The sequence below is a fragment of the Eumetopias jubatus genome, unplaced genomic scaffold (assembly GCF_037043125.1).
Source record: "Eumetopias jubatus isolate StellerSeaLion01/CBP00866 unplaced genomic scaffold, mEumJub1_p1.0 scaffold_16, whole genome shotgun sequence".
Lineage (NCBI taxonomy): Eukaryota > Metazoa > Chordata > Mammalia > Carnivora > Otariidae > Eumetopias > Eumetopias jubatus.
The window spans coordinates 24,830,399-24,854,742 of NW_028274822.1; the positions used below are offsets into that span (position 1 = coordinate 24,830,399).

At 43.1% G+C, this 24,344-nt stretch overlaps 1 protein-coding gene and 1 pseudogene across 1 annotated transcript in view; one reads left to right on the top strand and one right to left on the bottom strand.

Moving 5' to 3' along the window:
• The first annotated feature begins 458 nt into the window (after positions 1-458).
• ACAA2 (acetyl-CoA acyltransferase 2) overlaps positions 459-24,344 on the top strand; it is a 37,748-nt gene continuing 13,862 nt past the window's right edge. The window contains exons 1-3 of the mRNA XM_028098292.2: positions 459-563; positions 6,475-6,641; positions 23,228-23,356. Of these exons, the coding sequence (XP_027954093.1) occupies positions 548-563; positions 6,475-6,641; positions 23,228-23,356 (312 nt within the window). The 5' untranslated portion in view covers positions 459-547. The remainder of the gene's footprint in view (positions 564-6,474; positions 6,642-23,227; positions 23,357-24,344) is intronic.
• Positions 15,005-17,847, bottom strand: LOC114204968 (AP-2 complex subunit beta pseudogene; annotated as a pseudogene).

A 24,344-nucleotide genomic window follows, 5' to 3' on the forward strand; every position in this document is an offset into this window, starting at 1 on the left:
CGGCCCACCCGACTTCCGGCCCCGCGCCAGCGCGCTCGCCCACGCCCCCTCTCTTCGAGCCCCCTCCCAGCCTGGGGGCATCTTGGTGTCGGGACGCCCGGTGCAGTGATTACGATCTGCGGGATGAAGGGGAACATTCATACGGGATTACGGGGTGGGGGGGCGGATTATAGAGGCCAGGGATAGGATGGATGGGGTAGAGTCAAGTCCCTGTCTCGCTCTGGAAAAGAGAGGTGAAGTCTTTAAAGGCAAGAGCGAGGAAGAAAGGCGCCGACAAGGAACCCTCTCTTCTGCAAGGCCGGCGGCTGGCTGAGTTGTGGTTCCCACGCGAAGGCGCGCGGAGGGTGGCATCTTGCCCAAGGGGCGATGAGCTCAGACCAGCCAGCCAGAGGAGAGGCGGAGGGTCGGCAGCCTGCCCCGGAAGTGGGTGAAAGCGCGGGGGCGTGGCCCCTCGGAGCGCCGCCCCTGGCTTCAAAGGCCGGGACTTGGGCAAGCGCCAGTCCTCCTCGGCGCAGGGGAAGTCTTGCGTCCTTGCTCGTTCGCGGCCATGGCCCTGCTCCGAGGTGAGCGTCGGGGGGCTCTCTCTGTTGGGGACTTGATGAAAGCCCAATCCGGAAGGATTGTTGGGGTCAAGGAGAAAACATACTTGTAAGGCACTAGCGACAGCGATTTCGGTGCAGTTTCCAGCTGAGGGTCGAGACCAAGGTTTACTTCTGATCTTGAAGGTCATTACCCCTCTTCGCGCAGACCACCCCTCCCCCACGCGGCCTGTTTTGTTTTCAGCTGTTAGGAAAATTCGGGCGGCGCCGGAAGCACCGGGGGCCTCGGGCGGAGGGCTGCTTCGCAGAGGAGTCCCCATCTCCGAACAGGTCCTGGTTGCAGAAGTCTTGTGGGGACGAATAGACGGTCTCCTAGGGACTCCAGGGAATTTCTGCCCCAGTGACCTGCTCCGCCACATACTTGGTGGCATTCTTTTGGAAGACCAGCTTACTCCCTTTCACTTCCATTACTTTAAATTGATTCCAGGAAAGTGCATCCCTAAGTACATAAATTCTACGGTTATTAACTTAAAAAAAAAAACCCTGTAAACTCCCTTCTCATAACAAATGGTCACAGTCAATGGAATTTTAACTTTCAGGAACAAGAAGAACCAATCCCCCGTTTTTCTATTAGCATGCATCCCCGTTGCACCCAACGAATCGTTCTCTTACTACTATTTGGCTTTTTTGGGAATGTTTGTGTATCCTTTCAAGGCAACTATATATATTATATCTATAAACAGAAATGGATGCTGTAGCAGCAGTTTTCCTTAATTTGTCCTGGTAGCTGTCTGTAGTTGCTCTAAATGAGTTACTATTTAACCTGAGGCAGGAAGGCAGTGTTCCTGTTTTGCGTCCTAGTGGGATTTTTTTTCTGTGCTGTCACATCAGCGCATCTTCCAAGTCCCTTGGCAACCACTGATCTTTATTACTGTCTACATAGTGTTGCCTTTTCCAGATGGCATATAGTTGGAATCATATAGTCGGTAGCCCTTTTAGATTGGCTTCTTTCATTTACCAGTGTGCATTTAAGCTTCCTCCATGTGTTTTCATGACTTGACAGCTCATTTACTTTTATTGCTGAATAATCTTCTATTGTATGGATGTGCCACATCCATTCACCTGCTGTACGACATCTTGTTTTCTTACACGTTTTGGCAATTATGAATAAGCTGCTATAAACATTCGTGTGCAAGAGCAGTGATTGCTAGATCATATGGGTAGGATAGGTTTTGTTTTAGTTTTTCTAAGAAACCGTGAAACTGTCTTCCAAAGCGCTTGTCTTTTGCATTCTGGGCAGCAACAAAAAGAGTTTCTTTTGCTCTGCATCCTCACCAGCATTTGGTGGTGTTGGTGTTTTGGATTTTAGCCGTTCTAATAGTTGTGTAGTGGTATCTCATTGTTATTTTAATTTGTATGTCCCTAATGACATAGGATGTTGAATATATTTTCATATGGCTATTTGTCATCTTTATGTCATCTTTCATGAGGTGTCTGTTAAGAGTTTTTACCCACTTTTTAACTGGGTTGTTGGTTTTCGTTTCTTGAATTTTAAGATGTATTTGTGATGAGGGAGCAGAAGGCTAGCTGAAGACTAAGCATAAGCTGGACACCCTGCAACCTCCCTCCGCCCCCCACTCCTGGGTGGGCCCTGTGTGACATTCTTCCAGGAATTTCCCAACCGTGTTAATACCTTGCTAGAGGGGGAAAACAAGGGCATGGCCTCTGGTATCTTGTAGGTATCTTTGTAGGTCCTTTTTCCTTACATCCCCAACTCCCGAGTATATATAATCAGCCACTCCTGAAGACCTTGTTGCAGCAGCTCTTTCTGTGCGGGTGCTGTCACCATGGTTAAACCACTGTTCTGCATCAAAGACGTCTCAAGAATTTTTTCTTGGTCGTCGGCTCCGGACCTTACCCCACCGAAACTCACCTATATTCCAAAACCACATCATTTGTGTATATTGAATACCAGTCGTTAATCAAATAAGTTTTTTTAAGTACTTTTAGCCTGTGGCTTGTTCATTTCCTTTTACGTGTCTTTTGCAGAGCAGGACTTTTTTTTTTTTAAGATTTTATTTATTTGACAGAGAGACACAGCGAGAGAGGGAACACGAGCAGGGGGAGTGGGAGAGGGAGAAGCAGGCTTCCCACGGAGCAGGGAACCCAATGGGGCTCGATCCCAGGACCCTGGGATCATGACCTGAGCCGAAGGCAGACGCTTAACGACTGAGCCATCCAGGGGCCCCTGTGAAGCCCATTCAGTGGATTTTTTATTTCAGATATCTTTCAGTTTTAGAATTTCCATTTTGATTTTTTTTTTACACTTTCTGTTTCTTTGCTGAGATGGCCTATCCTTTATTATAAGCATATTTTCCTTTACATCCTTAAGCATAGTTACTATAGATAACTGCTTTTGAAATCTTTGTCTGTTAATTCTAACATTTGGGTCATCTTGGGGTTGGTTTCTGTTGTCTTTTCTCTTAGAATGAATCATATTAAAACAAAAAATAAAAGAATGAATCATATTTTCTTGTTTCTTCATATGTGCATTAATTTTGGATTGTAGCATGGATGTTGCATATGAAACATTGTAGAGCCTGAATTCTTTTATGTTCTTCCAAAGCGTGTTAATTTATTGATTGTTTTGTTGGCTATTTATTTTTGCAGGCAGTTAATTTGGCTGAACTCAAACTCTGTCTTCCCTCTAGAGGGCAACAGCTCAAATCTAAGTTCAGTTCTGTTAGCCTTAGCTAAGGTGTTTTTAGGGGTGCATGGTTAAAGGGTCAGCTAGATCTTTAGACAGAATTCGTATATATGATTTGGGCTCCTGCTTGTGGTCCTTTCCTTTCCCAGATTCATTCTCATTTACCAATGGCTGTGGTTGCCATGAACTCAGTTCTCTGAGTCTTCAAGCCAGTAAGACTGTGAGTTTCTGAGTTCTAGCCATTCACGTAGTGTGGACTGTTTGTCTTCAAGTCAGAGGCTATAAATAAATGGGAAACTCACCCTGTACTCTTCCCTTCTTCCGTGTCTCCTCCATATCTGCCTAGTTTTGTTCATTCTCCAAGGCCTTCAGGTAGTCATTCTTCTATACTGTCATCGTTATTTGCAGGAGAGTTGATCAGATAGGAGCCATGACCACACGCAGGCTGTAGTGAAATTAAGAAGACGACATGGGAAGGGGACAGAAAAATGAAATAAAATACCAATAGAAAAATAGGTAAACTATTAAGCAAGGAGGCTTAGAGGACATTTGCAAAAATTCAGGAAGATATAGTGGCACAGAATAACCCATCTATCAGAACAGAACTTCTGTAATGCACTGAAATAATATTTATGGTCTTGTAAATATCTGAATATTAATATCTGTAAATATTAATTCGATTTGTTCCAAATCATAGTTGCATGTGTTAGGAGTAACATTCTTTTATTTTTTAATGTTTGGGGTTTTTTTTTCTAAGATTTTTAAAATTTATTTTAGAGCATGAGCAGGGGGAGGGGCAGAGGGGGGAGAGAGAGAGAATCTCAACCAGACTCTGCGAGGTACCTGAAGCAGGACTCCATCTCATGACCCTGAGATCCTGATCTGAGCCAAAATCAAGAGTCAGATGCTTAATAACCAACTGATGCCTAACCTAACTGAGCCACCCAGGTGCCCCTCCTAAAATTCTTTTATAATGTGAGTTTCTCAAAGTAGGAATGAAAGGAGAAGCTGAAGTTTTGTTTTTTGTTTTGTTTTGTTTTGTTTTAATTTTTTGACAGAGACACAGCGAGAGAGGGAACACAAGCAGGGGGAGTGGGAGAGGGAGAAGCAGGCTTCCCGTGGAGCAGGGAGCCCAATGTGGGGCTCGATCCCAGGATCCTGGGATCATGACCTGAACCGAAGGCAGGCGCTTAACGACTGAGCCACCTAGGCGCCCCTTTGTTTTTTGTTTTTTGAGGTTTTTTTAGGATAGGTTGAGTTTGTTCCATGAAAGAGATAATCTCCACTAACGTAATCGGGAGAATTGTACTTAAATACCAAGAGTGGTATAATGTTTGTATGGTCTCAATTATAGGTTAATATCTTGGCACAAACCCATTGTTAAAAGTCCCATAATTTCTTGGCAGGACATGGAAATGTGAGCTCAGATTGTTTGGGGGGAAGCCAATGTATGCAAAGCACCAAGCATGGAGGTTTGCCACATACTGAGTGCCTCCTGTGTGCACCACTGTACTATTTACCTTGCAGGATTGTTGGGAAGATTAGATAGTATATGAAAAGTGATAAAATGTCTAGTGCTTTGTTGGTGCCTAATAAATGTTAGTATGATGAAATGGCTATGTTGGGTGCTGCTTCCCGCTGTGCAAGTTTTGCCTCACACAGCTCTAGTGAGTGTCACTCTCATCGGAGACTTCTGTAACCCTTTTGGGGGGAGGCAGCAGTAGAGTGTCTCAGGAAGGAGCAATTTTTCTTTCTTTGCACAAGGACATCAGTTGGACTAAGAGTAATACCATAAATTTATAGTCTTAATTCACATTAATAGATGTATAGATAATTCCCCTTTATTTTTGTGGTTAGATCAGGAAATTTTGTTGTATTCTAAGTGACATGTTTTACTAGGATATTGGCAAACTAGAACGTCTTTAATCCCCCATTAATGTCAAATGAAGAAGTGTTGGGGGGCGCCTGGGTGGCTCAGTCGTTAAGCGACTGCCTTGGGCTCGGGTCATGGTCCCAGGGTCCTGGGATCGAGCCCTGCGTCAAGCTCCTTGCTCGGCGGGAAGCCTGTTTCCCCCTCTCCTACTCCCCCTGCTTGTGTTCCTTCTCTTGCTGTCTCTCTCTCTGTCAAATAAATAAAATCTTAAAAAAAAAAAAAAGTGTTGGAAGAATGCTTTTTATTTACTTCAGATCTGGGAGATCTTACAGGTTAGCTGACTCCAGATCTGGAGGGGTTACCAGTGCAAAAGGTGATCTCCTTTGCCCACTTTGTTCCAAGGGTAAATGGTAATGGTTCATGTAATTTGAAATTTGTAATTTAGTCATCCTGTGGCTCCAGAAGTACAGGCATATATAATTCACATTCAAAGCATTATCAACTCTACAAACAATTTTTCTTTCCTTTTTTTTTTTCCCTCGAAACTATTTTTGTGACTTGGGATGCATTTGGGTAGACTGGTGGATAGAAGACTGGGTAAGCTGGCTTAGCGCTTAGCTCAGTAGGAGGAAAAGTCATACCTTAGGTTGTCCATTCATGGGCACACTGCTTAACACAGTGGAGGATGCCTTCTTACTATAAGTTTTCTAACAGGAGTCTTTTTCTTTCACATCAGGAATTTTCTGTGGGGTGAGTGATTGGCCTCAAACCTCAAGAGAATTTCTAATATGGAGATTCTTTGACTCTATGATTAGGCAACATACTTCACATCGAAGAAGCATTTTAGTTGGTTTTTTTTTAAGATTTTATCTATTTATTTGTCAGGGAGAGAGAGAACAAGCATGGGGAGCGGCAGGCCGAGGGAGAAGCAGGCTCCCCATCGAGCAAGGAGCCTGATACGGGACTCCATCCCAGGACCCTGGGATCATGACCTGAGCCAAAGGCAGACGCTTAACCGACTGAGCCACCCAGGCGTCCCAGCATTTTAGCTTTAACCAAATGTGTCTAGCATTGTAAATCACTGGAGGACAAGAATGTTTTCTACCAGGATGGATTTACACTGCAGCATGCAGTTCTTGGGGACAGCATATAGGTATTGCTCAAACTGATACCCTTTCATTAAAAGACGGCTTCTGTGAGTGTGACTTGTTCCATGTATCATTGTGTGATAAAAATTGTCTGAGTTCTAACTGAAAACAGTACCTAATGCTAGGTTTCATAGTGAGATTATTTAAAGCATGTTAGGGACACTGACGAATCTGTCACTGCTTAAAAATCTCTCTTCATTGCAATAGGTGTATTCATTGTTGCTGCTAAGCGAACACCCTTTGGAGCGTATGGAGGGCTTCTGAAAGACTTCACGGCGACTGACTTGACTGAATTTGCTGCCAAGGCTGCTTTGTCTGCCGGCAAGGTCGCACCTGAGACCATTGACAGTGTCATTGTAGGCAATGTCATACAGGTCAGTAGGGCAGAAGGGAGGCATTCATTCTTACTGCTTTATGTTATCAAAAAGATAATTTCTTTAATATGTCTTAATGGTGAACTAGTTAATAATAGTTAAAGGTATTTATGATTTAAGTAATCCTGTGACCCTAGGAGTGATGGCATACATCATTCAAAGCCACGTATAATCTGGAAGCTATATATCTGTCCCATTGGGATTACATTTCATTGCTTCTTTTTTAAGATTTTATTGATTTGTTTGAGAGAGAGAGAGACAGCGAGAGAGGGAACACAAGCAGGGTGAGTGGGAGAGGGAGAAGCAGGCTTCCCGTGGAGCAGAGAGCCCGATGTGGGGCTTGACCCCAGGACCCTGGGACCATGACCTGAGCCGAAGGCAGCTGCTTAATGACTGCACCACCCAGGTGCCACCATTTCATTGCTTCTTAATACCAGATTCATTTCCTTGACTTATCTAAAGTTAATTTGTTCTCTCTGTGTACCAACTAAGGAGGGTAGAAAACCCAGTCAGTGTAACACACCTCCTATAACTTTTTTTCTTTAAATTTTTTATTGTTATGTTAATCACCATACATCATTAGTTTTTGATGTAGTGTTCCATGATTCATTGTTTGTGCATAACACCCAGTGCTCCACACAGAACGTGCCCTCTTTAATACCCATCACCAGGCTAACCCATCCCCCCACCCCCCTCCCCTCTAGACCCTCAGTTTGTTTTTCAGAGTCCATCGTCTCTCATGGTTCGTCTCCCCCTCTTATTTCCCCCCCTTCATTCTTCCCCTCCTGCTATCTTCTTCTTTTTTTTTTCTTAACATATGTTGCATTATTTGTTTCAGAGGTACAGACCCGTGATTCAACAGTCTTGCACAATTCACAGCACTCACCATAGCACATACCCTCCCCAGTGTCTATCACCCAGCCACCCCATCCCTCCCACCCCCCACCACTCCAGCAACCCTCAGTTTCTTTCCTGAGATTAAGAATTCCTCATATCAGTGAGGTCATAGGATACATGTCTTTCTCTGATTGACTTACCTCACTCAGCATAACACCCTCCAGTTCCAACCACGCTGTTGCAAATGGCAAGATCTCATTCCTTTTGATGGCTGCATAATATTCCATTGTGTATATATACCACTTCTTCTTTATCCATTCATCTGTCGATGGACATCTTGGCTCTTTCCACAGTTTGGCTATTGCGAACATTGCTGCTATAAACATTGGGGTGCACGTACCCCTTCAGATCCCTACATTTGTATCTTTGGGGTAAATCCCCAGTAGTGCAATTGCTGGATCGTATGGTAGCTCTATTTTCAACTGTTTGAGGAACCTCCATACTGGTTTCCACAGGGGTTGCACCGGCTTGCCTTCCCACCAACAGTGTAGGACGGTTCCCCTTTCTCCACATCCCCACCAACATCTGCCGTTTCCTGACTTGTTCATTTTAGCCATTCTGACCGGTGTGAGGTGTTATCTCTTTGAGGTTTTGATTTGGAGTTCCCTGAGGCCGAGCGATGTTGAGCACTTTTTCTTGTGTCTGTTGGCCATTTGAATGTCTTCTTTGGAAAAATGTCTGTTGATGTCTTCTGCCCATTTCTTGATTGGATCATTTGTTCTTTGGGTGTTGAGTTTGGTAAGTTCTTGATAGATTTTGGATACTAGCCTTCTCTGCTATGTCATTTGCAAATATTTTCTCCCATTCTGTCGGTTTTCTTTTGGTTTTGTGGACTGTTTCTTTGGCTGTGCAAAAGCTTTTTATCTTGATGAAATCCCAGTAGTTCACTTTGGCCCTTGCTTCCCTTGCCTTTGGCGATGTTTCTACAAAGAAGTTGCTGCGGCTGAGGTCGAAGAGGTTGCTGCCCGTGTTCTCCTTTAGGATTTTGATGGACTCCTGTCTCACATTGAGGTCTTTCAACCATTTGGAGTCTATTTTTGTGTGTGGTGGAAGGAAATGGTCCAGTTTCATTCTTCTGCATGTGGCTGTCCAATTTTCCCAACACCATTTGTTGAAGACACTGTCTTTTTTCCATTGGACATTCTTTCCTGCTTGGTCAAAGATGAGTTGACCATAGAGTTGAGGGTCCATTTCTGGGCTCTCTATTCCGTTCCATTGATTTATGTGTCTGTTTTTGTGCCGGTACCATAGTGTCACCTTGATGATGACAGCTTTGTAATAGAGCTGGAGGTCCGGAATTGTGATGCCGCCAGCTTTGCTTTTCTTTTTCAACATTCCTCTGGCTATTCGGGGTCTCTTCTGGTTCCATACAAATTTTAGGATTATTTGTTCCATTTCTTTGGAGAAAGTGGATGGTATTTTGATGGGGATTGCATTGAATGTGTAGATTGCTCTAGGTAGCATTGACATCTTCACAATGTTTGTTCTTCCAATCCCTGAGCATGGAACGTTTTTTCCATTTCTTTGTGTCTTCCTCAGTTTCTTCCGTGAGTATTTTATAGTTTTCTGAGTACAGATCCTTTGCCTCTTTGGTTAGATTTATTCCTAGGTATCTTATGGTTTTGGGTGCCATTGTAAATGGGATCGACTCCTTAATTTCTCTCTCTTCTGTCTTGTTGTTGGTGAATAGGAATGCCGCTGATTTCTGTGCATTGATTTTATATCCTGCCACTTTCCTGAATTCTTGTACGAGTTCTAGCAGTTTCGGGGTGGAGTCTTTAGGGTTTTCCACATAAAAGTATCATATCATCCGCAAAGAGTGAGAGTTTGGCTTCCTCTTTGCCGATTTGGATGCCTTTGATTTCTTTTTGTTGTCTGATTGCTGTGGCTAGGACTTCTAACACTATGTGAATAGCAGTGGTGATAGTGGACATCCCTGCCGCGTTCCCGACCTTAGGGGGAAAGCTCTCAGATTTTCCCCATTGAGAATGATATTCGCTGTGGGTTTTTCATAGATGGCTTTTATGATATTGAGGTATGTACACTCTATCCCTATACTCGGAAGAGTTTTGATCAAGAAAGGATGCTGTACTCTGTCGAATGCTTTTTCTGCATCTATCGAGAGGCTCATATGATTCTTGCTCTTTCTTTTGTTAATGTATTGTATCACGTTGATTGATTTGCGGACGTTGAACCAACCTTGCAGCCCAGGGATAAATCCTACTTGGTCATGGTGAATAACCCTTTTAATGGACTGTTAGATTCTATTGGCTAGTATTTTGGTGAGAATTTTTGCATCCATGTTCATCAAGGTTATTGGTCTGTAATTCTTTTTGATGGGGTCTTTGGTTTTGGGATCGAGGTAATGGTGGCCTCATAAAATGAGTTTGGAAGTTTTCCTTCCATTTCTGTTTTTTGGAACAGTTTCAGGAGAATAGGTATTAATTCCTCTTTAACTGTTTGGTAGAATTCCCCTGGGAAGCCATCTGGCCCTGGGCTTTTGTTTGTTGGGAGATTTTTGATGACTGCTTCAATTTCCTTAGTGGTTATAGGTCTGTTCAAGTTTTCTGTTCCTTCCTGGTTCAATTTTGGTAGATGATACATCTCTAGGAATGCATCCATTTCTTCCAGGTTATCTAATTTGCTGGCATAGAGTTGCTCATAATATGTTCTTAGAATTGTTTGTATGTCTTTGGTGTTGGTGTGATCGCTCCTCTTTCATTCGTGATTTTGTTGATTTGGGTCATTTCTCTTTTCTTTTTGATAAGTCTGGCCAGGAGTTTATCAATCTTGTTATTCTTTCAAAGAACCAGCTCCTAGTTTCGTTGATCTGTTCTACTGCTTCTTTTGGTTTCTACTTCATTGATTTCTGCTCTGATCTTTATTATTTCTCTTCTCCTGCTGGGTTTAGGCTTTATTTGCTGTTCTTTCTCCAGCTCCTTTAGGTGTCGGGTTAGGTTGTGTATTTGAGACCTTTCTTGTTTCTTGAGAAAGGCTTGTATTGCTATATATTTTCCTCTCAGGACTGCCTTTGCTGCATCCCAAAGATTTTGAACAGTTGTGTTTTCATTTTCATTGGTTTCCATGAATTTTTTTAATTCTTCTTTAATTTCCTGGTTGACCCATTCATTCTTTAGTAGGATGCTCTTTAGCCTCCATGTATTTGAGTTCTTTCCGACTTTCCTCTTGTGATCGAGTTCTAGTTTCAAAGCATTGTGGTCTGAAAATAGGCAGGGAATAATCCCAGTCTTTTGGTACCGGTTGAGACCTGATTTGTCACCTAGGATGTGATCTATTCTGGAGACTGTTCCATGGGCACTAGAGAAGAATGTGTATTCCGTTGCTTTGGGATGGAATGTTCTGAATATGTCTGTGAAGTCCATTTGGTCCAGTGTGTCATTTAAAGTCTTGATTTCCTTGTTGATCTTTTGCTTAGATGATCTGTCCATTTCAGTCAGGGGGGTGTTAAAGTCCCCCACTATGATTGTAATGATTGTATTGTTGTCAATGTGTTTCTTCGCTTTTGTTATTAATTGCCTTATATAATTGGCTGCTCCCATGTTAGGGGCATAGATATTTACAATTGTTAGATCTTCTCGTTGGAGAGACCCTTTAAGTAGGATATAGTGTCCTTCCTCATCTCTTATTACAGTCTTTGGTTTAAAATCTAATTTGTCTGATATAAGGATTGCCACCCCACCTTTCTTTTGGTGTCCATTAGCATGGTAAATGGTTTTCCACCCCCTCACTTTCAATCTGGAGGTGTCTTTGGGTCTAAAATGAGCCTCTTGCAGACAGCATATCGATGGGTCTTGTTTTTTAATCCAATCCGATAGCCTGTGTCTTTTGATTGGGGCATTTAGCCCATTTACATTCAGGGTAACTATTGAAAGATACGAATTTCGTGCCATGGTATTGCCCGTAAGGTGACCATTACTGTATATTGTCTGTGTTCCTTTCTGGTCTGTGCCGCTTTTAGGCTCTCTCTTTGCTTAGAGGACCCCTTTCAATATTTCTTGGAGGGCCGGTTTCGTGTTTGCAAATTCCTTTAGTTTTTGTTTGTCCTGGAAGCTTTTTATCTCTCCTTCTATTTTCAGTGACAGCCTAGCTGGATATAGTATTCTTGGCTGCCTGTTTTTCTCGTTTAGTGCTCTGAAGGTATCATGCCAGTCCTTTGTGGCCTGCCAGGTCTCTGTGGATAAGTCTGTGGCCAATCTAATGTTTCTACCATTGTAGTTTACATATCTCTTCTCCCAAGCTGCTTTCAAGATTTTCTCTTTGTCTCTGAGACTCGTAAGTTTTACTATTTGATGGCGGGGCGTTGACCTATTTTTATTGATTTTGAGAGGGTGTTCTCTGTGCCTCCTGGATTTTGATGCCTGTTTCCTTCCCCACATTAGGGAAGCTCTCTGCTATAATTTGCTCCAATATACCTTCTGCCCCTCTCTCTCTTTCTTCTTCTTCTGGGATCCCAATTATTCTAATGTTGTTTCGTCTTATCGTATCGCTTCTCTCTCGAATTCTGCCCTCGTGATCCAGGGGTTGTTTATCTCTCTTTTTCTCAGCTTCTTTATTTTCCATCATTTGGTCTTCTATATCGCTGATTCTCTCTTCTGCCTCATTTATCCTAGCAGTTAGTGCCCCCATTTTTGACTGCACCTCATCAATAGCCTTTTTGATTTCGACTTGGTTAGATTTTAGTTCTTTTATTTCTCCAGAAAGGGTTTTCTAATAACTTCCATGCTTTTTTCAAGCCCAGCTAGTAGCTTTAAAATCATGATTCTGAACTCTAGGTCCAACATCGTACTAATGTCCGTATTGAGTGGGTCCCTGGCAGACGGTACTACGTCTTGTTCTTTTTGTTGAGGTGATTTTTTTCGTCTTGTCATTTTGTCCAGAGGAGAACAGATGAATGAGAGAACAAAATGCTAACAGGTTAACAACGTCCCCAGGAAATACACTCTTAACAAATCAGAAAAGACCTGAAACCAGGGGAAAAGAAAGAGAAAGAAAGGAAAAAGAAAGAGAAAAAAAGAAAAAGATAAAAATAAACAAAAGCAGAACAAAACAAAAAAAACAAACAGAATCTGATCAAATATGATCAGGCTGGTGTATAGATCAGTGCCACACACTAGATTTTGGGTGTATTTTGGTCTGCTAGAAGAAAGTGCCTCCTAAAATTTTAAAGAAAGACAGACATATATGTACAAAATAAGGATTGATACAATAAGGAATGGAATATGACTGTAAAGATGAAAAGTATAAAAGATTTTATAAAAGGAATTGATAAGTTGTTTGAAAAAAGAAAAAAGGAAGAAGATGTAAAAAAAAAAGGGGGGGGAGAGAATGTGATCAGGCAGGAGACTAGAACAAAGCCATACGCTAGTGATTTAGGGTATATTTTGATATGTTAGAAGAAACTGTATCTCAAAATTTTAAAGAGAGAACAACTTATATATATATGCCAAAAATAAGGGTAACTACTATGAAGGAATAGAATATGACTCTAAAAATGAAAAATAAAAATATTTTTTAAAAAAGGGATTGATAAGATGTTGGTTGAAAAAGGGAAAACAATTCAAAAAAAAGGAAACAGTTAACTGTTAAAAAAAAAAATTAACTTTGAAAGACTAATGAATCGTGGTAAAAAAAGCCATGAATTCCATGTGCAGTATTCCCCTAGTGCTGGAGTTCTCCTGTTCTTGATCGGTAAACTTGGTCTTGGCTGCCTGTTCGTGCTGATCTTCTGGGGGAGGGGCCTGTTGCCGTGGTTCCCAAATGTCTTTGCTGGAGGCGGAATTGCCCCACCCTTGCCGCGTCTGGGCTAAGTAATCTGCCGGGGGTTGCTCTCCGGAACTTTTGTTCCCTGCATGCTCTTGGTACAGCTTTGGAGGACGAGAGTGAAAATGGTGGCCTCCCAGTCTCTGTCCAGAGGAGCCGAGAACTCGGGGCCCCGCTCCTCAGTGCGCCCCCAGAGAAAAGGAGTCAATCATTTCCATCTCCCCAGTCTCCGGCCACACTCCGTGCTCACCCGGCCTGTGACCGAGCATTTCTGTCTCTGGCACCGGACCCTGTGTGGAGTCTCCAAACCCAGCAGATCCCTGCGGTGCGCTCCCGCGCCGCTCCTCCCGGGGGAGGATGGGGAGTCTCCCCGGCTCTGCTGCTTGTTGGGTCCCTGCTGGAGGAGCAGTGGCCTGACTGTCACAGATCACAGTTTATGGCAACTCCTGAGCTGAGAGCCCGCGCCTCGGCTCCGTCTCTGCAACCGGCTTCCCCGATTCGATCCCTGGGAGCTCTGCTGCACTCAGGCACCCCCGGTCTTTCTGTGACCCCGAGGGTCCTGAGACCACACTGTCCCGCGAGGGTTCCACCCCCCGCTTAGCCACTGGAGCGACATCCCTCAGCGGAGCCGACTTCTAAAAGTTCCGATTTTGTGCTCCGTGGCTCTAGCACTTGCCAGGAGCGGCCGACAGAGGCTCCCTCCCCCACCGTCTATCCTCCCGAATATTGCCTCGGATTCACTTCTCCGCACGTCCTACCTTCCAGAAAGTGGTCGCTTTTCTGTTCAGAGAGTTGTTGCTATTCTTTTCTTCAATCTCCTATTGGGTTCGTAGGTGTTCCGAATGGTTTGATCCCTATTCAGCTGAATTCCTGAGGCCAGAAGAAATCTAGGTCTCCTACTCCTCCGTCATCTTGCTCGGCTCCCCCTATAATTTCTTAATCAGTAGGAGCTTGGTCAGTATTTCTTATGGGAAATAACTTCCTTTACCTTCTATCTGGCTATGTTAAGGTCTACAGAATAGATCATTCATTTGCAGATAATGAAAGCTGGATATTCCTTTGAAGTGTGGCCAAGAGGTGGGGGCTCCCTTCTTCCTCCCAGCCCTTGGTTTAACAGAGGCTCCATGTGGAGCCACTGCAAATCCTGGGGCCCTGTCACTGTTCTGCTGGCTCAGAAAGTGGTTCTTACATACCAGGAGAGGCAGACTGAGAAGACTGGAGGCTGCGACCACCCCCTCCACCAAGTGCTCAGCTCTTGGGGCAGGGATAAGGCTCAGAAAGGGGTGTGCAGTTTTGGCCACCCCCCAGCTCCGAGCCATGACTCAGAGATTTTGCTTCTTCCAAGAACTGATTTTGTTTGCAGTGGAGTCTAAAGGACTTCATTTTTTTTGAGGGACACTTTTCCTTGCTTTAATATTTTTTGTCCTTTTCTGCTTTCGAAATGAGCTCTCAACTACAAAATATCAAACTATGCTCAAAACTGCCAGCCATTGACAGACTACAGAGAAGCTCACAAGTAAGGACAGATAGCCGTCACAGGTGACAAGAGGTGGGAAGTGATTGAAACAGTGGTTACAAATGTTCACAAGAAGCTAAAATTGTCCAACAGGTTGTGCCCTGATTTCAGCACAGGTTAGACCAGTCACTATCTTGGTGTGTGGCCTCAGGGTGTTTGAGTTCAAAGTCTACATGGCAGTAGGATTTCTTCCAGTTAAGAGTCCTTGGCTTGCACCAATCACAGGGTGGCTGGAGGCACCGGCCCCAGCTGTTAGCTTTTCAGAAATGCTCCCATAGACCTGATAGATGTCCTGAGAGACTTGGGGAGCTCTACACTTCAGCGACAGCATGTAATTTGGGTTTCCTGGCTGGATACATAGCTCAGCCAAAATCCAAATGCCATTATTGAGCTTCAAGGATTGGTACAGCATGTCCTCTCTTTCCACATTCCTTTTGGCAAGACTATAAACATTGTCATTTTGCAGTTTGCTGGAAACTGTCAGCATTTAATTGACATTCCTTAATCTGAAACTGAAGTTCTTTTTCGTTGGGAATAGCCTTCCACGTTGCAAGGAAGACCTGGTGGTCCATTTTGAAATCTTTAGCAGAAAGCACATTGAGTGGGGTGAGACAGCTGAAGTAGAAGACGCGAATATTGTTTTTCACAGCCACCTGCAGGTTATTCAGAGGTTCCATCTTCATGACCGGACCTAAGGTGTTCAGAGGCAGGGAGACATCCAGGCGCTGGGTTGGCATCAGCTGTATATTGTTGGCCAGAGGAGTGCTGGGGGGTGACACCAAAGCTACTCTTGTTTGGCTGGATTGCAAAGTCTGTCATGTGCTGTAGAGCTTTGTTGGTGAGGTTCATTTCCATATAGGTGTGCCCTTGGTGATGAGTAAATATTCTGGAAATCTCCAAGCCTTTAGCTTTTACTGCAGGCAGCTAGACAGCCTTAGAAACCACACATCCGGCAGGTCCCATGCCTGTCCCGTGGAGAATGCTGACAGGTCAGTCAGACCACTGCTGACCACAGCGGGAGTAGGTGGAGGAGTATGGGTTACAGGCCCTGATGATGGGATGAAAGACTGTCCTACCAGACCATCTAGCATCTAGTGCTGCTTCCATCTGTATGGAGGACACCGGAAGCACATTGACTGGGGGACCGAGGTCAAGGTTTAAAAGGTCTAGAAGGTCACCTTGAGAGGGGATAACCTGAGGCTATTGCCAACAAGGCTGTCACCTGCATCAATGCTCCCATGATGTATTGGCAAGTGTTTGCAATGGATTCCATGACTTCCTTCCAAAATGACAAAAGCATTGGGAGGCTTACATGGTACACCAAGGCCAAAGATCCAATGTGGCAGATTAGCTCACCCTGCAGAGTTGGCACAGTATGATCTATCTTCTCAGACATCAGTGGCTTCTCAGACTAGACCACTTCTTTGCCTGTGACAGGGTCTGTTGAGAGAAGACACCAATAAATATAGCCCTGGTCTTGAAGGTCAGGTTTATCAGAATCCCGTGTTGCCAGACTCAAGACTTGCTGTACCAGCTCCTGTGTTTCTGGTGGTTTGTTGAGAAACAGCTTCACTATGACAGTAAGCAGAGTAAGCTGCACTTGGTGCTTTCATCATGAAAACCGTCCAGGAAGCTGTCCAGTAACTCATCTGCATTGTCAGGTCTCTCAGCATATTCTCCCACCATCCAAATCATAGCTGCTTGAGCATCTGGTTCATCCAGCGAGTCTTAAGTTCTCACACGGAGTGGCAATGATACTTTTGGACTTGTTGGGGTGTTTGCAGAAGATGTCTCTGATGACAATAGTTGCCTCTTGGGCCACTTCCTTTGGTCTGGGTGAGATCAAGCAGTGTGCTTACACGGCACTCTGTGGATCACTGCACTTTGATGGCACACCGTCCTGTGGCCCACACAGCTTTTCAAGCAAAGTCAACATCCACTTCTGTGGCATATTCCTTTAATTCTGCCAGAACCTGAGCAGTGTTGACTTGGGATGCCAAGCGAATCATAATGTCCAGTTTCTCTAATTTAACATAGATGGGATCATTGTACTTCACAAAGAAGGCTTTGATTTCCTGCTTCAAGATTTTGGGTCATTTTTGGACAATTAGATTGATACTCCCCAGGGTGACGTGCTGCATGTCTGGTTCCCCAGAGAGTGAAGTGACAGGTGGAGGGGCCCACTTCTTCAGCAGCATATTGTAGTTGTCAGAGTCTTGGGTGACAACACTACACACTTCATTAGGACTTTTACTGCCGAAAGTACCACTGCTGAGCTGGCTTGAGAGAGCGGGGAGTTATACACCCACAGATGCTGCGAGGGTCCCAGTCATCTTTAGGGTTGTAATGAGACAGGCAGCCCAAGGTGAAAGTCTGGCCCCATTCAGGGCTGTTAGCAGCTTATTTTATAGTTTTTAGAATATATGGTTTATACAGCTTTTGTTAAATTGATTCCTAAGTATTTTATTCTTTTTGATGCTGTTTTTTGTTTTTTTTTTTTAAATAAGATTTTATTTATTTGACAGAGACACAGCGAGAGCAGGAACACAAGCAGGGGGAGTGGGAGAGGGAGAAGCAGGCTTCCCGCTGAGCAGGGAGCCCGATGTGGGGCTCAATCAATCCCAGGACCCCGGGATCATGACCCGAGCCGAAGGCAGATGCTTAACGACTGAGCCACCCAGGCGGCCCTTGATGCTGTTTTGAATGGAATTGTTGTCTCATTTCATTTCAGATTGTTCATTTCAAGTGTATAGAAAAATAATTGATTTTTGTATATTGATCTTGTACCATGATTGCTGAACCCATTTATTCTAATAACTTTTTAATTAATTCCTTAGCATTTATTAGTATGTGACATCGTGTCATTTGGGAGTAGAGCTAGTTTTTACTTCTTTCTCTCCAGTCTGGATTTCTTTTATTTCTTTTTCTTGCTTCATTGCCCTGTCTAGAACTCTACTCCAGGGTTGAAGAGAAGTGACAAAAAGGGATACCCTTCTCTTCTTCCTGATACATGGGGGAAAACAGCCAGTGTTTCACAATTAAATGTGATCTTAGATGTGGACTTTTTGTAGATGCCCTTTACCAGTTTGGGGAAGTAGCCTTCTATTTTTAGTAGTGTTTTCCTATGAAAGGGCATTGGATGCTTTTTCTATGTCAGCTGAGATGATCAACCATTTTTGTTTTTTATTCTGTTGATATAATGACCACATCTTAATACATGTTATCAATTCAGTAACATTAAACTCTTGGCCAGCGCACCATAACTAGTGCCTAATTGAAGTTTCTCTAACACATATTTTCTCCCCGGGGCATATCACTGCCTTCTTCCACTTAGGCAGCTCTTGAGCACTAGGCCTGGGGCAATTTTGAACAGCAAAATCACCAACAAAAAGCAAAAAAATGCAAAAAAAAAATTGGAATAAATAGACTGCAGAAAGGACATTTGTTTTTTTGTTTGTTTTTTAGATTTTATTTACTTATTTATTTGAGAGAGAGCATGAGCAGGAGGGAGAGGCAGAGGGAGAAGCAGACACCCCACTGAGCAGGGAGCCCACACGTGGGGCTCAATCTCAGGACCCCAGATCATGACCTGAACCGAAGGCGGACACTCGACCTACTGAGCCACCCAGGTGCCCCAGAAAGGACATTTGTTTATAGCATGAGAGCTAAAACAAGAAGGCTAAGTGTCCCCTTCTTCATCCTCAGCTAGGAAAGTGTGTATTAATATTAGGCGACTACAGTTTCTCAATTATCCTCCACCCTGCACATACCTTGAAATAACCACAGATGTGCTGCAGATATTGACTTGGGGGTTACGAATAAATTTTAACACGCAGGTGAATTTGCGAGTATGGAATCTATGAATAATGAGAATCGACTGTATTTTGAACTTATGTTTTGAGAGGTTTTAAGGATACAAATGTATTCTGTCCTAAGCAGTTCTAATATATGAAAATAGCCTTATTATAAGGAATAATTAAATGAGTTACGGAGGTCAGAAAGGTATAAACTTCCAATTATCAATAAATAAGTCTTGGGGCTGTAACGAACAGCATGAGGACTCTAGTTAATAATTCTGTACTGCACATTTGAAAGATGCTAAGTAAGTAAATATTAAAAGTCCTTGATGGGAGAAAAAGGAACAAAGGCTGGATTTTGCCGCTGCCCTGGTCTCCAGGCAGAATTCCTGAGGCGTCCAGATTATAACACTCCTCCAGCTCCCTCGAGGACTTCCTTTAGTGCTTTACCACTGTAGCTTCGTTCTTGTTCCTGTTATTTTCCCCTGATAACCATAAACACCTCCACCCCAGATACATGTTAGCAATCATCTTTCAAATATGTGGCCCACTGATGTACATCTGAAGGGTCTCAAGACTCCTGTTGTACTAGACAGTAGTCAAGAACCTTACCTTAATGGCAGCTAGCCCCTCAAGGTCCTGGAAGCCCCCACTCCCAGATTCCCTAGAGACTTACACTCCCCCTAACCCCTCATACCAGTCCTCCTCACAGAAAAATTTTGGAAACTATATAATGTGGTTTTGGAATATAGGTGAGGTTTGGTGGGGTGAGGTCCAGAGCCGACGACCATTCTTGAGACGTCTTTGGTGCAAAATGATGGCTTTATTAAAGCATGGGGACAAGGCCCTGTGGGCAGAAAGAGCTGCTGCATCGGGGTCCTGAGGAGTGGTGATTATAAAGAGGAGTTGGGGAAAGTAAGGAAAAGGGAGATTTCGAAAGGGTTTTCATATGTTAAAGAGGACCCACCTACAAGAAACAAGACGCCTTGCCTTTGTCAAGTTAAGGTTGTTTTTCTCTCTGGTGAGGCATTAACATTAACATAGCTGGGAGATTCCTGGAAGAATGCCACACATGTCCCACCCAGGAGTGGGGGGTAGGGGGAGGTTGCAAGGTGTCGGCTTAATGCTTTGTCTTCAGCTAGCCTTCTGCTCCCTCATCATATATATGACAGATGTTTACTAGACTTATCATGGTGATAATTTGCAATATATGCAGATATTGAATCATTATGTCATACACTTGAAACTAATATGTTATATGTCGATTACACCTCGGTTGAAAAATAAAAAAGGAATAGGAACTTTTTTAAAAAGATAAGTTCTAAGATTTATGGAATGTTAAAAAGCCAGAAGAAACCCTAGAGATTTTATAGAACTCCAGGCCTCTCTTAACACATGAGGAAACCTCCAGAGAAGTTTCAGAGTTGAGGCAGATAGTCTATTAACAGTCCTGGGCTAGAATGCGGGTCCCCTGACTTCTAGTTCAGTATTCTTCCTCCTGTACTACGCTCTTCCCACAAATCTTGGTGTTAAAGGGGATGTGAAGTCATTTCGTGGCAACACTTAGAGAAAAATAACAAAAAAGGGGGGGAATTACCACTTTCTGGAATACAGTGGCCAAAGTAGAAGACGTTTGGTTTCTAAGCATCAGGTAGGACCACATTCAAAATTATGTACAAGTAAGTATGTATTCTGTTAGTAAAATCTCCAGAAACTATCTGTATTCAGTCAGTTGGGCTAGAATTTAACAACTCAATCATAACTCCTCTACTCTTTTTATTTACAAGCGAGGCACTTGTGAATCCATTTGCAGATAACTTCCCATAGGAGGAACTTGAGAGTTAAACCAAAGTTCACACTGCAAGTGAATGACAGAGTCTAGATTAGATTCCAATCCCGATCTCCTGACTTCTGGCCTAATATTCTTTCTGTGACCTCAGGCTACTGCTTGATTTTATAAAACACCTATTTTACCGGTCTGGACATTAGAGTATTATAAGAGAAGTGACTCCAAAACAGAAAGCTCTGGCAAAAGAATATCCCCTGACCAACAAATCTTTTTTTTTTTTTTAAGATTATATTTATTTTGAAAGAGAGAGAGAAAGCGCCAGGGTGCGCACATGCCTGGGGGTGTGGGCTGGGGCAGAGGCTGAAGGAGAGAGAGAATCTCAAGCTGACTCCCTGCCTAGCCCTGAGCCTGATCTCACAGCCCTGAGATCATGGGGAAAGTGCTTCTGAAAAAGGGCAACTGCAAAATACACTCTGCAACATTTACTTGTTTTTTCTTAAAGTTAAAGAGTGGGTGGGATCCAAGGAATCAAAGCAGAAGATGTGATGTAGGAAAGATGTTAGGGTTCGAAGCTGACGGCCAAGAAAATTCTTGAGACGTCTTTTGTGCAAAAAGGTGGTTTTATTAAATCACGGGGGCAGGACCTGTGGGCAGAAAGAGCCGCACCGGGGTTGTGAGGAGTGGCCCATTATATACTTCCAAGTCAGGAGGGGGTTAGGGATAGCCGAAGTCTCTAAGGAATTTGGAAGCAAGGTTTCCAGGACCTTGAGGGGGGCTAGCTATTGTTGGGAAAATGTCATTTATTACCGTCTAATAAAACCTTAGTCATGAGACCCTTCAGATGAGTATCAGTGGGTCATATGCTTGGGGGATGATTGCCCATATGTATCTTGGGGGATAGAAATAAAGGAGGTTTCCAAAGGAATTTTTATATGCTAAGGAGACTTTACAGGATTGCCTTTGCCCTTGGGAAAGTATTAACGTTGAGGCAGCTGAGTTCCTAGAGGAATGTCACTCTGTTTCAAGGACTTGTCAATGGGCTATAAGTAGTAAGGAAATTTAGTAATTGTTTTTTCTGCCTTTGTTTCCCACATCAGATGGACCAGTGAGGAACATCTCTAAGTTATTTTAGGAACTAAAGCAACAAAACTCAAAGCTAAAATTTCTAATCAAGAAATTCTTCTAACAACTGTGGTTTGTCTTGTGGATTACCACCCCCCACTCCCCCTTTAGTGGAGAAGCATGACTTACTCCTGTAAACCAATTACTCCTCAACAAGAAACACCGTAGAACATAAGTTTTGAATCACATCCGTCTACCTGCAAAGCTCAGGGATGGAATGAGGCAAATACCCACAAAAACCCAACAACAAAACCTCAAATGAGGACAAAGATTTGTCCAAAAGTGCCTGGGGCTGGAAAGGCTGGGAGACCATAAAACATGAAACACAACTGTGTATCCGAGCCCTGGTTTGTGTTAATATATGGGACAACCAGATAGTTTAAACCTCTGTGGCTAAGCCCGTTTCTCTATTTATATAGACAGCTATAGCACTGCTCCGTGTATAGGTACCAATATACTGCTTTGTCCTTTACGATCTATTTGCCACACTAGGTTCAAACCACTAAACCAAGTTTTTCCACTAAGGCTAAGAACACTGCATCCAAGGCAGGGATGAGAAGCTTATCACACACTCACACTCACACATACCAAGTCTATCAGCCCTTGGGAGTCCACTTCCAGCTCTGCATTTATTTTATGCCATTGGATCTTTTATATGTGTTCTTTCACAATTTTCCTTATCATGGTAAACACAGTAAAAAAAAATCTCAACACGTTCACACCTGGTTCTGGCTACCTGGTAGTATTATTTGTGTGCCATTAAACAGGAGACCAGGGGCACCTGGGTTAACCAGGCGGTTAAGCGTCTGCCTTCCGCTCAGGTCGGTCCTGGGATCGAGTCCCGCATCGGGCTCTCTGCTGAGCAGGGCATCTGTTTCTCCGTCTGTGCTCTCTCTCTCTCTCTGTGTGTCTCTCTCAAAATAAATAAAATCTTTAAAAAAAAAATACAGGAGACCAAAACCACAGAACAAGTGCACAGGTTGGGGTAATAGGATAGGAAATAGATATAAAAACACCAAAGTGCAGATTTCACAAGAAATAAGTGTCCACCCCCTAAGTCTGTAGCAGGCTACCTGCCATCACTGCTATTCTTGGACCCCAAAGCAGGGCCAACGCTGTTACTATTGAACCTAGGGTCCTTGTTTATCTCTCCCCTCCCTAGGTCAACAGGTCTCAGCCTCAGTTTCACGTTATAATCGCTTGGGTGCTTTTAAAAGTATCTACTGATACCCATGCCTTGCCTGCGCCTTTCTGGTTTAATTGGTTTGGTTCCACTCAAGCATTGGTATGTTAATCAAACTTTCCTGGTTATTCCAGTGTGCAGCCAAGGTTGAGAACTGCAGCCTTCGATACTTTCTCTGTTAAGGAACATACTATTTTAAGATAGCCCATTCTGTTTTTAAGCAGTTGTAATTGTTATAAATTTCTGTCTTATATAAAGACTTAATATAAGGATTTCTCGTACTTTGTATGTTTAAAAACCAACTGACCAAATTAGTTTTTATTCAAATAATAAACACCTGTATTACATAAAATATATGGTTTACCTGTATGCATTGTGTCCTACCTTAGAGCCATATAATTTATCATTTTCGATAGATTGCCCACATTTCCGTATATTTTGTCCTCCTTCTTATTGCTAAGATTTATAGAGGACATTCTTTTTCTTTTCCCTCCATTCCAGAGTTCTTCAGATGCTGCATATTTGGCCCGGCATGTTGGTTTGCGTGTGGGAGTCCCAAAAGAGATCCCAGCTCTGACTGTTAACAGACTCTGTGGCTCTGGTTTCCAGTCCATTGTGAGTGGATGTCAGGTATGGGCAACATTTTATTACTTCTCTGAAAATACGTTAGAAGCTATTGGAGGAAATGACCCACTTCAGTATAACACTGTAGGCTTTTATTTTATAGTGCTTTATTAGGAAAGGTCAGTATGTGCTTTTTTTCATGGAAAAGTATTCACAGGAAGAAAATAGTTTCTTAAAAGCTATTCACGGATCTTTGAAGACATGCTAAATGGAATAAGGGAGTCACAAAAGGACAAATACTGTATGAGTTCACTTATATGAGTCGTCAGATTCATAGAGACAGAAAGTAGGACGGTGGGGGCTGGGGCTGGGGCTGGAGGGAATGAGGAGTTCATGTTTAATGGGTACTGAGTTCCAGCTTGCAGAGCCAAAAAGATGTCTGGGGATGAGTGGTGGTTGGTCACACAACAATGTGAAGTACTTAATGAACTGTACAGATAAAATTGGTTACAATGGTAAATTTTAAGTTATGTATATTGTATCACAAATTTTTTTAAAAGCTAATCACAACTGTCATTTTTATCGAGTTCTTCCTATGTGCCCAGCCTATGCTAGATTTACATTCAGATTTACATTCAGTATCTCACTTAATCTTCACAACCATCCAAGGAGGCAGGCACTAGCCCTATTCCCATTTAACAGGCAAGGAAACTGATCAGTAAGGTGACTTAGAGGCAGAACTTGAACCCCGGACTGTGAGCGTTCCCTGTGAGGCAGTGTGAAACAAAGACTATAAAGCTAGGAAGAGAGTTGGAGGATTTAGGGGATGTTAAGAAATGTATTCCTTTTCTGGAAGCAGTCTCATTCTTGATCTCCTAAAGCACTTTTCTTTTGACTGCTGTGATTCAGTGACCCCTTACACTTGACTTTCTGTGATGTGTACATTTGCCTCCCCTCTTTGATGATGTTTTAATCACTTTTGTATCTCCCTAGCTGCTCAATAAATATTTTAATGAGTCAAAAAAAAATGTATTCCTTTTTAAGGGATGAATAC